Source organism: Balearica regulorum, chromosome Z (genome assembly GCF_011004875.1).
Source record: "Balearica regulorum gibbericeps isolate bBalReg1 chromosome Z, bBalReg1.pri, whole genome shotgun sequence".
Taxonomy (NCBI): domain Eukaryota; kingdom Metazoa; phylum Chordata; class Aves; order Gruiformes; family Gruidae; genus Balearica; species Balearica regulorum.
Genome location: NC_046220.1, coordinates 40,596,416 through 40,611,343, shown reverse-complemented (window position 1 = coordinate 40,611,343; position 14,928 = coordinate 40,596,416). Strand labels below are relative to the sequence as shown.

Below are 14,928 nucleotides of genomic sequence, written 5' to 3'. Positions count from 1 at the left end.
CCTGCGTGGATGAACAAGGAACTCCTGGCCAAACTCAAACACAAAAAGGAAGCATACAGAGGGTGGAAGCAAGGGCAGGTATCCTGGGAGGAATATAGATACATTGTCCGTGCATCCACAGATAAAGGTAGGTAAGTTAAAGCCCACGTGGAATTGAATCTGGACAGAAATGTCAAAGAAAACATCAAGGACTTCCATAAGCACATATGCAACATAAGACTAGGGAAGATGTGGGCCCACTGCTCAATGAGACAGGTGACCTGGTTACACAGGACATCGAAAAAGCCGAGGTACTGAATGTCTTCTTTGCCTGTCTTTACTCGCAAGACCAACCTTCAGGAATCGCAAGTCCCAGAAACCAGGGGGAAAGGCTAGAATAAGGAATGTGTACTCTTTGTGGAAGAGGACCAGGTCAGGGAATACTTCTGCAAACTGGACATACCTAGGTCCATGGGCCTTGATGGCATGCACCCATGAGTGCTGAGGGAGCTGGCTGATGTCATTGCAAGGCCACTCTCAATAATCTCTGGTCAATTATGGCAACTGGGAGAAATGCCTGAAGATTGGAGGAAAACAAACGTCACTCTCAACTTCAACATCTTCATTAATGATTTGGATGAAGGAGGAGAGAGTTCCCTCAGCAAGTTTGCTGATGACACAAAACTGGGAGGAGTGGCTGATACACTGGAGCACTGTGCTGCCATCCAGAGCAACCTTGATAGGCTGGAGAAACAGGCTGACAGGAGCCTCATGAAAGTCAACAAGAAGTGTAAAGCTCTGCACCTGGGGAGGAACAATCCCTTTTACTGTTACGGTTATACTGTGGTGGTGGCAGCGGGGAAGGAATAGAAATTCAAATCATCAAAAGCCCATCTCTAGCATGAGAGCTAGCAAACACAAACACGCAAGGACTGAATTAATCACCCCATAACAATATATTTGGACAGTAAACTTGCCTCCTAAGAAGTTTCTTGGTCATTCCTTTCCGCATATCGTGGCAGCCAATGGAACGTTAGTTTAGCCCAACTTTTAGAAACTCTTGTTTGGAAGAAATTAAGAAGTGGTTCCTCTGCACGATGGATTGACTTTATTTGCTATGTTAAGCAGCACAGTATATACCACAAAGTCAAGTCTGTGGCCTGAAACAACTAAGATTACATTCCCTCAGAGTCAAGCAACCATGAACCAATGGTTTTACACATTTCCTCATTGGTAAAAGAAATACTTTAAAGTTACACTAAATCATATGAAGTTAGCCAGCATGTTTTATGCACAAAACAGTATCTGCAGGTTGCTGCATACATTTGACAAGTGGGAAAAACGGAGCACGAAAAGTATTACAAGCGATTTGTGATGAATGACAGATATTTTGATACGTTTAACTATAAACTACTGGCACAAAACCAGACTGCCAAGTGAGAAGCAACGTAGATCAAAAAGCTCAACAAGAGTGCATACCAAGCAGCATGGCTCCTTCACCTTCTGTCAGTACACTTCAGTACCAGCTGCTAACACCCCTGTTCAGCAGTCTGCACTTAAAGCTCAGGCAGTGAATGTGTCACATCTTAAAGCTTCAGCAAAAAAATATCCCAAATTAGTACTGCTAAATACTACATTCTTCTTCAAAATATCATGGTACAGAAAGTTCTAACAACTTGTAATTTACCTGAAAGGAAGATATGAGACGCTTCCAGTCAATATAAGCCTGTACACGTCTTCTGGGGATTCTCTCAGGTATATTATCTATTTTAGTGGAAAAAGACAGAAAAGAAAAGAAAAATATTATTTTAAGATTGATATTAATAACTTCAAGTCAATTGTTTATTACAGAAGACATAATTAATTATCACAGAGTTCAAAAGTTCTGAGAAAGAGTGGCATTAAGAACAAATGTATGCAAGTGTGCAACGATAAAACTAACATAATCAATATAAAATACTGTTCAACCTAGAGGAATGTCTATTTTTAAACAAAATTTATAGATTTGTGCACGTGTTGTTCAGTCACAGGCTACAGTGAAAAAGCTCTGGATTCTTCCACATTTCTACTGCAACTCTGCTGGCCCAGTTTGTAGATTTATTTTTTTTAATTAAGCTTTTAAGATTAAAATCAAAACAAAACCCCACAGAGATATCAGCAAAGCTATGAATCATCTGGTCTACAAAACAGTGTGTACACTCAGCAGACAAGATTAAAACTGTAATTCATGAATGTTTTGATTTTCCTACAGCAGTACATTTGCAGTATTCCAAATCTTGTACTACCTCCTTTGCACTGGTGAGCCAGTATCCAGTAAGTAAATCCAGATGCCATAAAGGGAAAAAAAAAAAAGTATCTGTAGCTTCAGAAGCAAAATCCTAAGAACAGAATGAAGTAACATACTTAAAGCACTACGTATCAAACTTTCTACTGTCAAAAACACTCAGAAAAGAATTCAGAAAGACCAACTCATGACAAATACCATATAGTCTTCCGTCACGACATGTCTGATACCTCTTGGATAGCCTCAAACACTAACAATTCCTTAAATAATACCACAAAACTCCTCTTTTATGCAAATCATGTCTCCCAATACCATAATTACCATCTCCAGCACAGCCAGCAGATAACAACTGTTAAGCTGTCATTAATAGGTCAATATTCAGTAATTTCAAGTTAATACTCTTCTTTAAAACTGCATTAACTAAGCTTTAACACAGCACAGAAACTTATTTTTTTCATTAACATTCAGTAAAATTATTTACATCTCTTACATTAATGACCTTTTTCCTTAGAGGTTCTTCAAAAGTAAGAATCCTAATAAGTATTAATTAAACATTGTCCAATAATCTAAGTGTGGCCTTTTTGCTTTTCAGACACACATGTGCACGCATGTGAGGTGAGATTCTTGTGAGGTGAGAATGGGAGGTTGAACAGATGTTGCTAAAAAAATAAAACCAAAAAACAAACCCAGCTTGGAACATATCTTAAACAGACAGATAAAACGTACTTGGCAACAGGTGCTTTCCCTCTGATTCAACTACTGTGTTATTTTCTGAGCATTCTTCCCGTGGAATTAGTAAAACCAAAGGAAAAAACCATCTGTCTAGTTCAAGCGATGAAAACTGCATGGGGGGTGTGTGTGTGCGCGCGCGCGCACGCGTGTGTGCTGGTAATATACAGAGAGTACTACTTGTACCACAGGCAAACAGAAATGCAGGTAATGCTAGCTAATCCTCTAAGTGCATGTGGCTTAGAAAGGTCAAGGACTTCCTCCATATCTCAGCTGAGCTTTTACCAGCTTCTTAAAGAAAACATGCTTCAACGCGAAGCATTTGTTTGCAAGTGTAACAGCTGCAAGAGGCAAGATTCCGTAATGCTAAGTGTTGTATTAACATAAGTCTAAATAACATTACAGTATACTGAAACACATTAGTTCTTAAGCACAGATCCAACTTCTGAAATTACATTACCAGTGAAGTTGCTAGAAACACCATTTTAACATACATGCGCGCGTGTATGAACTTTCCTTAACATAGTTAGTTATATGAACACTTGCTATATACAAGGACACTTAAAAAAACCCAACCTGATTTTGACAGAAAAATCCAATGTCTACCATCATTTAGTACGTACAAAAAGCACACTGCAAGAAGATGGCATTTTTCAATGTGGACAACCTACTAAGCAAAAATATGCAATACTTCCTGTACAACTGAAGCAATATACAGCATATTCGCTGGTAAAGGAAGCTCTTCGAGTTGGATTTCTCAGAATTTTCTGAAATAAAGAGATCCTGCAACACTTCAGCTGTGACACTACTAGACATATGAAAAAAAAAATGCGAACAGTTGCAGAGACAGTAGTTGATGAAATGGCCAGATGGTGTTCACAGTGAAAAGTGGCTTACAAAAAAAAAATTAGGTTAGAATGAGGATATCTGGACAGGTGCAATGGTGTGGAGTGCTTTGAAAGGGAAGAATGGCATTCAGTCTCTACACAGAATGGGAAATACCATAAACAGATACTTACTTCACAAGGAAAGTATCCTGGCAGTAACACAACACAAGAAGCTGTGACAGTCAAAGTGGAGACAGGATCAGTTTCTGTCACAGTTTAAGATGATAAAAGAGCACCCAGCTGAAAATCTTGAATGCAAGCAAGGCTGGATGGAGACTGAATATGGGTGAGCCTGCGTTCAGGCTGTGGGTCAACCAAATTCCAGACAGGGAAACAGGTAAGACTGAAGGATTGAGGGATGGAGCAGCAAAGCCCAGGAAAGCAACCGACGTCAAGGCAGCAGCGGCCACATCTGTATTATGAAGTAGCGCGCACCAGCAGAAATGCATCTGTAGACTGACAGCCAGCACTGAGGACCTGACATTTGCACTATACACTTCCAGCAGCTTTTAAACTCAACAGCCAGTCCTCGTCTGGTCCTGTGGACTGAACACCCATTACCTGTTGGGATTGCTCCTAGACGGCTCCATGAAGTGAAACAAAATACAGTGAGCAAGGTTTAAGGAAAGACTCACTTCAAAAACATGCTCCTGACACAAACTGCAACTGTATTATATATATAAAACTATATTATATAACTATAGATATCACTGTGTATAATGCTGTTTCTTACCAGCAGGAGGCCGCTAAACCTTAAAGATGAACAATTTCATTGGAATGATGTGGGTGAACAAAGGACTACAGAAAGCCAGTAAATGAGAGAAAAAGTAAAAGTGATCAGAGAGACCTGTAGTAGACAGAAATGTGGAAAGAGAGACGGACTTTCTAAGGCAGTAAGCAGACCTGAAGTTTCAGAAAAGAAGAAAATAAAAATGTTGATTTGATGAACAGCAAAACAAAGATACACTTGTAAATTCGTGAGGTATGTAGTGGGGGACAAAGAGGAAATGGGAAAAGACATAACCTCCAGAAATCAAAATACACAACAGCTGAAACCAGTTTGTCCAGATGCTGATTAAGTTATGCTTCTGCCGTGCTTTGTAGGATGATGGAAACTTTCACAATTAAAGTTGTTTTCTTAAGTTGAAAAAGTTTAAGTTTAAAAGACAAGTAGATGAGGCACTAAGGGACAGGTTTAGTGGTGGACTTGGCAGTGGTAGGTTTATGGTTGGACTCAATGATCTTAAAGGTCTTTTCCAACCTAAATGATCCTAGGTTTCTAGGATTCTAAGTTAATGCCAACAAAGCAACTAACAAGAAGTACTATTAAAAAGATGAGAAACACTAAAATAAATTTCAAGCAATGATATTAATTACTATTTAGCAGAAACGGGCATTTTCTGGGATAGTTTTTGTCCATCCTTGTATATACAACTGGAGAAAACTCTATCAGAATTTTACATTGATTTCCCACAGGGCTCCCTTTCCTGCAGATCAGGCAAATACTAAAAAAAAAAAAAAAAAAAAAAAAAGGCAAGCAGCTTTTTAAAAAAAACTTAAGAAAATTCAGCAGACCTGAAATAAATAATCCACAAGTACAGTTGCATTGGTTTTAGAATATTTCTACAATCATACGCAAGTGCAGATGGGTGTACATACACATCTACATACATACACACAAACACACATGGAAAAACTCTTGAAATCCTTTACAAATCTTTTACTGAAGCGACTTCCAGAAAAATCGTTACTCTAAGGAACTGACATCTTTCAAGCCAAAACAACATACCATTTTATCACACTTAGGTACCAATAGTTTAGAAATTTGCTTTCTTGATGCATACAAAAAAATCCTACTGAACTTCAAAATACAGCCAGAAATTTGCGATTAGCAGTTGAACCATTAACATTGCTCTAATCATCCTTTTCATTTAGGACATCTGTTTCTAATTAAGGGACTGCAGGCAGCTCTGTGAATGGTCAAGAACCATCCAAGCGTTGAGTACTGGGAAAGGTGCACTCAAGCAACTGCTCCTGACAACATCGCTGTGTAGTCAAACAGCCACTATAACGTTCACTGAATGAAACAGAAGGGCTTGCAGGACCAGGCAACCCAGTCTTTATTTATCAGAATATAAAATCAGTCATAGAATGAGAGACCTTTTAGCAAGCTATGTTATTGTCTGATTCGTATTAACGTTTTTAAACCAGCCCTATTTTTTAAACAAAAATTTCCTAGCTTAGTGTTAAGAGCATGAAAAAGGTATTCACAGTAGGATCAAAAGTATTCCTTGTGGAAAAGGAAAGGAGGCTCTGGTTGAAAAAGACATCTTAATCTTCAATACATGGGATTGCCAAATGAAACAGTAATGCTGCATGCAAGACAAAACATGTTTGATAATAATCATCTATGACACAACTTGTTGCTTTTTCAGGAAAATCAAATAGGATATTTAAATATGCTGTACTGCTAGAAACTATATCAACTCAAGTCTGTAAATAGCAGTTTACACTCACATCTATGATGTGCTTACTGTAATCAAGTTTATTCACTGGCTCACTCTTAACTGCAAAATCTGCTTAAAGTTGCTACCTAAATCGCATTTTACCAACCATACTGACTTCAAAAGCAAGAAAATAATGAGACGATTAATTTTAAATTGCTTACAAGCAAATTTCATGCGATACAAATGTTGCAAAAATGTCACTCACCCAAAATAGTCTGAACTGCTGTAAACTGCAAATAATCACAAACTGCCCATTCTGAACAAATACAAATAACTACTGTGTGTGATCAGACTCAAACTCAAGCTCATACATTGGTGTAATTTTACTATAAAAGTTTACTATAAAATCTCCATTGGATATACTAGTCAGTTAATACATTAAATTTTCTAGCAATATTCCTTAGAAGAAAAGGTCAAATACAGCAAAATTAAAATAGAAATACATTAGAATAAAAAGCTTCCTGTATGGATTTGTGGTGTACTGAAGAAATGCACATGTGGCCAACAGCCCCTTCATTAGCAGAAACACAGTCATTAAGTGGATAAAAGTGGCAGAGAGGGAATAACTGCCTGTCTCTGGCAACTCTCTTTGTTCATCATAAACAAACCCAAGAAACCTCCCTCCAATTACCTTTTAAACAGGAGAGTGGAGGTATAGAAAACCCTATTAGCTGGGAACTGACCGGGCTGGGCACATCAGTATTTCATGACAGCTAAGAAAGCAAGCTAGTTCTATAGTGAGGGACCCCCCAAAGAGCAACCCCTCTTCTCCTGTGGAGACAAGCAGTCTTGTAAGAACATCACGAGGAATAACCTGGTACAAACAGCAGGAAAAGCTGCCGTCATGAAGGCTAATTTCCCAAATACAATTCAGAGAAGGTAGCTTTTTAAAGGACACGAACACAGAGAAAGCCAAAAAGACTCGGGGCAACTTTTGCTTAAATGAAAGGCCAGTACTTTTTCCATCTCATTTCTGCCACTTGCTTGCCAAGTACAAGCACCTCTCACCAAAACGTAGCTGAGGGTAAACATGGTTTACCCAACCATAACTTCAGTGCTGCTGCAGTTACCCATTTACCACCACTAAGCCTGGACCACTAAACAAACAGGTTTGCCTGCTTTCCCACGGCTTAGCCAGAGAGAATTCTGCAAATGCCACGGTAAGAACAGGGCAGTTCAAAATCACACGGATGGCTGCTAATTGCTTCTGCAACCTCCAGCTTCTACCCAGCACCAGGCCCACAGCTAAGAAGGACACTAACAAACTGAAAAGGCAAAAAAACAGTACTACGGATCAGAACAGATGAAGGAAACACTGCTTACCCTGAAGAAAGAAGATGAGAAAATAGACAAAGTACAGAGATGAATCCTGGAGAAGATGACCTGAATTACAGCAGTTCATGGGGCGGTACCCTCGGAGGGTCACCCTCCAAGTACATAATTAGTGCCAGGCCTGAGAAAAAAAACACTAAGTTAATGCAGCCAAGGGGAGAGGGGGGAGCTTAGGAATTGGGTGGACAGGGCACAGAGGGTATATTTTCTTTCTTAATATATAAGGAGCAATGATGGAAGAAGCAGACTTTCCTCACCCACAGCCAAGTCCTGGCGAAAATCAAGAGAAGCCACTGTAGAGATCAACTCAGAAGATCACTGCTGCTTTGGTAGAGTGGTAAGGCCTGAATAGTGCAGATAGCTTCCAAGGAAAAGGAATTTTTCTTTAAAAGGTGAAGAACAAAGAGTTTCCCTCCCCCCCCTTCTTTCCCCTCACCCCCTCCGCCCATGTAAAGTGTAAACATTCAACCCCAACACACCAAATTCTGGCTATCCTTTGTGTGGCTGAACATGCCAAACTTATGCTAATTACGCAGAAGAGTATTACTCCCATTATGCAGTATACCATCTGTAAAAATGAAACAAAATACAGAATTAAAATAGATGGAAGATGAACAATAAAGGGATTAAGATATAAATTGTTAAGATTTACTCTAAAAATTCATATTTTATTCTAAAACTGTATGTATATATAACAATGTATTTGAAAACTTTGTCCTTCACTTTTAAGGTCATGTCATACTGAAGGGCCCTGTAGCTTGAGTTAGGCTGTGCTGTCACATCAAAGTACACCTGGAAGGAAGCAGCGGATGTGGGAGGGGGGAGAAAGAAGTGTGTAGCCTGGAGAGTTCAGAAACTATCTCCACTGAAGAGGAAAGAAAGACAAGTTAGATGAAGTGGGGGGAAGTAAACATTAAAACACACCAACTGTGAAGAAAAGACTGGGAACAGACTTTGCTTGTAAACCAGAACACTAACAGCTGCCCTTACACTTCACCACAGTTAACGAAGATTTTCATAATTGCCTCAGTAGTCAAAATGAGCATATCCCCATATGAGATATATATATATACACACACACACATATATATTTAAACAAAAGATGGTGAATAATAAATCATGCTAATATATCCCAGTTCCTTTAAGCAGAAGTTAAATAATATTCTGTTTAAGCATACAAATTTAAGGTCAACAAGCCACTAAAATCACAGGCTCGGAAGTTGCTAGCATAAAAATATTGAATGTTTACGAGGACATACAAGTTCCAGAGGAGAACTAGTTATATACAGGTTATTATAGTTTAATATAGTTATGTGATAAAATGTGACTGTGTTTGGAAAAAAGAGAACAAAACCAGAAAGCACACACTCTTACTGTGTCTGTGCTATTCCTGAAAACCTTGTAGCCTGTTATTCCTAACAAGTAACTTAAAGCACCCACATCTACAGAGCACCTTGCACCCAAACTATGCTGAAGATATCAAAGGCCTTACAACACATGCAGACAAGCACTATTTTATTGACTAACTCTGCAAAGGTTACTTTCTACTTCCATGCTCTTCCCATCTGAACTCCTCCAACCTGACACACTGCCATGCAGATCCTCTGCCTAAGGTAAACTGTTGAAATGAAGCTAAAAAACCAAAATCAAACAAGAAAACACATTCAAGCCACAGAAAACAAAATACAGTGTCAACCTACCACTTACACTGTAAGGGATCAGAAATTAAATGATGATACTCAGTTCAAGCAGCGAAGAGCATTACCGACAGGACACAGTCCGATTAAAATTACAGAAAAGCTCCTTAAAGTTTTGACCAATAGCTGGACGGATCCTTCTTCAAGAAAACACAAAGCACTCTGAACTGAAGAAGTAGGTGGATGCTTAAGCCTACATATGTTTAAAATAAAGAAGGCCTCAATATATTTCCTTTCAATCAGGCAATATGCTTCTAGACATACACTTATCATGCATACTGAACAGATCCTATACTACTGTTTGCCCCATAGAGGACAAGTCAATTCTCCCTTCAGAAAGCAGAAATGTCAGACATGTGTGTCTGAACACTTCAGCAATGAGTGCTGTAATTAAGCCTGCCTCTTCATGGAAGATCATCAAAGAGTGCCAGGGAAAAAAGTAAGCCTCAGGGGCACAATCTTTCTTCTGTGATGATCTTCCTTCACTGGAATCCCTCCCACATCATTTGGGGAAGAAACTGTACCCTACTTTATAGAAAAAGCAGTACCAAAACCAAAGTCTGTTTCACTGGAAAGAAAATCAGCGTCTGGCTAGAGCTACCCCAACATCTAGGACTTGCAATTATGCAGGACAGACACCTCCCCCACACTCAAGGAGGGGAGTAATACATAGTGCTCCACTTTGCCATGGATCTTTAAGGGAAACTGGTTAAATATTCAACCTGAACAATGCAATAACCTAAGCACAGGTCTCTGAACTCTGAAAATCACTGATGATTTTGACTAGCCTCTTTCTGCCATGTGCCAGCTGTCTGCAACTACCTCTCCCATGTGCATTGGCTAGTCAGTCATGATCTCGTGTCATACTTCAGCTGGATCTGTGTTAGCATCCTTTCTGTACTCCCACCCCCTTCACTGCAGTTCTCTGAAGCAAAAGCTGTCTACACCTCTGTCCAACAGCCTCCATTATTAATTACCCTGCTTTGAACTATCATAGTCCGTACATATCAATCTTATAGCTTTATTCAAGTCTGTCCAAGCATTCCGCAGTTGTATATTGTTATTGCAACGTAGCAGGCCTACTGCATGATCAGAAATAAGATTTGTGTTAGGTTTTTTGCTTACTTTTACATAGTCAAGCACAGTATTTTTGTATCAGATTGTTTTGCCATTAGTTAATTTTCCATACCGTGGATTCTGCTCAAAATGTCAGCTGCTGTGCTGCACAATACTACTACACATATTCAGAACAAAAGCTTAGGGTAAAACAAAACCCACTTCCTTCCAAACAAAGCCAGTCCCTTCTGGCTTTCTGGGCCTCCATTATGATTGAGTCACTAGGAAGAAGTAGTTTTCCTAAAAGCTGCAGCTGTCTTGACAACATAATGCCTTAACTACAAACAAGTTTAGTAACTCATGTTGCCAATTTCCATGTGGTTTAATAATGCAAAGGTCAACAGCAATATTCCTAAGCCTCTGTGTTTCAAATACCAAGAGTGACACACTTTGAAATCTAGTTCTTAATTTGTAGTAAGTACTGCAGAAAATAGACAACAGAGAAACCCTGGGAAGCAGGAAATGGACCTCCTGCATGATGTTGAGAGGCAGCAAGCAGACTGCCAGCATCACAGCAAGTACTGTACAGCATTGCAGCTAATAAATAGGAATGACCTAAGGCTGCATGAACTCTGACCCCTCAAATCTCCAACATCAAAGAACGCATAGGTTCTCACTTCATTTTATTACTCAGTAAACAAGAGAAATAGTTACCATCAAGGTGTGTTACAAGTCAAAGCAGAATATGAATATGGTACATCACATCTTTCATTCTGAAGCATTCAGCATTTTATCCCTTGACTACACTTTTGTGTACCAAACACTGATTCTTTAGATGCAGTTGTGATGTAAAGTCAGTAATTTTCCCCTTTGCAGTCAGGGACCCGGCTCAATACATTTTCAGCCAACTTGTATACTCTCAGGCTTTTTACCAGCTCTAAGCCTACTACACAATCTCACTCCTTCTCCTAGGTTAACTGAAGAGATGACCTTACGAAGAAGCAGCTGGGGAAGATAAGGTGTATTTTCTGGCCCTCTACTCCATTCTCGTGAGACCCCACCTGGAGTACTGCGTCCAGCTCTGGGGTCCCCAGTACAGGAGAGACATGGAGCTGTTGGAGCAAGTCCAGAGGAGGGCCACAAAGCTAATCAGAGGGCTGGAGCACCTCTCCTATGAGGACAGGCTGAGAGAGTTGGGGTTGTTCAGCCTGGAGAAGAGAAGGCTCTGGGGAGATCTGATTGCGGCCTTCCAGTACCTGAAGGGGCCTACAGGAAAGTTGGAGAGGGACTGTTTATCAGGGAGTGTAGTGACAGGCTTTAAACTGAAGAAGGGTAGATTTAGATTAGATATTAGGAAAAAATTCTTTACCATGAGGGTGGTGAGGCACTGGAAGAGGTTGCCCAGAGAAGCTGTGGATGCCCCTTTCCTGGAAGTGTTCAAGGCCAGGTTGGACGGGGCTTTGGGCAACATGGTCTAGTGGAGGGTGTCCCTGCCCATGGCAGGAGGGTTGGAACCAGATGAGCTTTGAGGTCCCTTCCAACCCAAACGATTCCATGATTCTATGATTCTATTTAAACGTGCATGTAATGGGAGATTATATAATATACTTCGTGCAAGATAATATTTCACTGTTTTAAAAAAGAAAAAAGAGAGTATGTGTGGGTGGGGGAAAGAAAATACATCAAGAAGCAGTCATTTTTTCTAAATGAAAATACCCGTAAAGATTTTTTTTTCAGTGGTGCTCTTAGGAGCACAGACTGCAGCAGAGAGGAAAAAAACCCAAAACCACACAACTCCATCCACATACTTGCTAGACTTTAAAAACTGTCTTAGTATGTGGTACCTTACTATAAAATAGATGAGTAGGAAGATTGTTCAAGAAAAAATAATTTTTATCTTGCTGCTTTAAAAATTGAGTATGAAGACATGAACACATTTAGCAAGCTGATGTAATGTAAAAATTTAAATACTTACTGCGTAGGCGCCTATGAGGAATGCAGCATTTGCTTGTTTTTTCTGATCAAAGCCAGTATAATGAATTATTTTCTTCCTTATCAATGACAATGACTGTATCAAGAAATGAACAAGATTATGATTTTGCATTTTTGACTTTTCATGCCTTCTTTTACAAAATCAGAGGAATGCAAGGGTCTGTTCACCTGCTTTAAGCCACCTGTATTCAGAGGACCAAGTATACTGTAGACTAGTCCCTCAAAAGCTTTGGAAGACTATTGCATCCCTACTTAGATTGTTCCAGTATTTTTCCCAGTATCCACCCTAAATCATTTTTTATACAAATTACAGTAATCTTTCTTTTTCTCCTTGAATGCATTTATTACTTCTGACTTCAAGCCCTATGTAACAGATATGCGTTTATGAGAAGTAAATACAAAGTGGCATTCTCAAAAGCATCACAGGTCCCCACTATACAGGACAGGCTGTGGACAGGCTGGAGAGGGTCCAGAGGAGGGCCACCAGGATGATCAAAGGACTAGGAAGCCTGCCGTAGTAGGAAAGGCTGAGAGAACTGAGTTTGTTCAGCCCTGAGAAAAGGAGACCTCATCACCATGTTCCAGTACTTAAAGGGTGGCTACAAAGAGATGGAGAGTCCCCTTTTACAGAGAGCCACATGGAAAAGATGAGGGGTAGTAGGTACAAGTCACTCCTGGGGAGATTCCTACTGGACACAAGAGGAAAGTTTTTCACAATGAGAACAATCAGCTATCGAAATAATCTCCCCAGGGAAGTGGTGCTTCACTTTTAAGATTCAGCTGGACAGGGTGCTGGGCCATCTTGTCCAGAGCGTGCTTTTGTCTAGAGAGAGCTTTTGCCAAGAAAGGTTGGACCAAATGATCCTTGAGGTCCCTTCCAACCTGGTATTCTATGATTCTATGTTAAGTTGCAATAGTTCTGAAAACACAAAGTAGACTTTTTTTATTCTTAAAGAAAACCTGACTCTAGATAAATCAACTAGTAGTTGTGTCTAAGGATCAGAACCACTGGAAATATATCTTAGATTAAAATATTTTGAAAGTATTTCTAAACTTTATCATAAATAACTTCTACAAATTTCATCTAGGCTTGGCATATAGTTTCTCTATTGTAGAAAGGGGGTGGAATGGCACTGCCAATAGAAAGGACACTTACAGCTGTGGTGGCAGCAAAAACTATCCCTTAACTGGCCCTTGAAACAAATTTTGATGCACGTGAAACCGCATACTTTGATCGACAAGCTATCATAAAATGTCACTATTTAAATAGCAAAGTTACTTGCTCAGTTACTATTCAACGCATTCAAGACAAATAAACCTCAGATCACCGCAGATGTATGTTCTCAGCAATCCTCACATGCTTCTCCAGTATCAAACCCAAGATACACAAAGGGATTATAATACAGACTTGTGTTGCTTTAGAGCATCCTGGAAACAAAAATCAGAGAATCTTGTCTCTGGCAAACCTGTTCATAGTGCCATGGGGACAAAGCAAGTCCGAATTATGCAAACTAATACCAGTGACAGGCATGAAGGAAAAAAAAAATCTCTGTTAAACTACAGTGTTCTGCATACTTCCCAATTTTCACAGTTCAGTGGCAGTTTCAAGATCTAAGCAGTTTTGAAAAGGCAAACTGCTACTCACATTAACGCTAAGAATTTTTTTATCTGCCTAACAGGTTTTATACGCCAACATCTGTTAGAGGTCAGCTAACTTGAAGTCATTCATGTTAATTAATATAGGAACTTTCGGTTTTAAAGAAACTATGCTCTATCAAGACCCAATCCTGCAAATTACTGCACACCCCCCCTCAGGTAAGATAATCTGCAGTAGGAGCATGGCAGTCTCCTTCAGGACAATGCCATAAACGCTATCAAAGATCAAACGTTGCTTCTTACCAAAGTGATGTCAGGACCAGAAAAGAAGCCCAAGTCAAACAAAAAAATCTCAAAAAAATGTTGCATTGCACCCTCGAGCTCACTCAATACTGGCAGATTGCCGAGAAGTCTGAATTCCAGGAGGGGAGCTTTTCATTTAAAGAAGTCTGTACTCATTTAGCAACTGATCTTTTAGGACCTTAACATTAGTTACTGCCACAGTGGTGCATCTTCTGGATCTTAAAACTGATTTTTCCCTCCTCCCTAAATTCACCTTGATAAAATTAAGCATTTATATTCTAAACTTAGCTGGATTAGGAACCCAGGAAAGCACCTAAACAACAACAACAAAAACCTTTTGGTCCATTTGTTTTTGTTCTTTAAAAAGTCAAGAATATGGAATTAAAAAAAAAAAAAGCGTTACCTTTAATTTCTTATTTAGCTTGCAGCAGTATCTGTAGACCATTGCCAGATTGAGTGGTCCAAAGTCTGCATAGAAGCTGGTAGGAGAAAGGGGAAAAATTGTACATGACCTCTGTAAGTGCATTTTTTTTTCAATTAGATGCAGAAAGCAAGGAGTAATAATA

General features: G+C 39.5%; 1 protein-coding gene across 7 annotated transcripts in view; it reads right to left on the bottom strand.

The window, feature by feature from the left end:
• The window catches only part of CDC14B (cell division cycle 14B), a 47,046-nt gene that overhangs the window by 23,001 nt on the left and 9,117 nt on the right, over positions 1-14,928 (bottom strand). For all 7 annotated transcript variants that reach the window (XR_012832966.1, XM_075739680.1, XM_075739683.1 and 4 more), the window contains exons 3-5: positions 14,766-14,841; positions 12,447-12,539; positions 1,667-1,743 (exon numbers count right to left, since the gene is read on the bottom strand). Coding sequence is in view for 6 of the 7 variants with exons in the window: in XM_075739680.1 (XP_075595795.1) it covers positions 1,667-1,743; positions 12,447-12,539; positions 14,766-14,841 (246 nt within the window). In the remaining variant the exon portion in view is untranslated. The remainder of the gene's footprint in view (positions 1-1,666; positions 1,744-12,446; positions 12,540-14,765; positions 14,842-14,928) is intronic.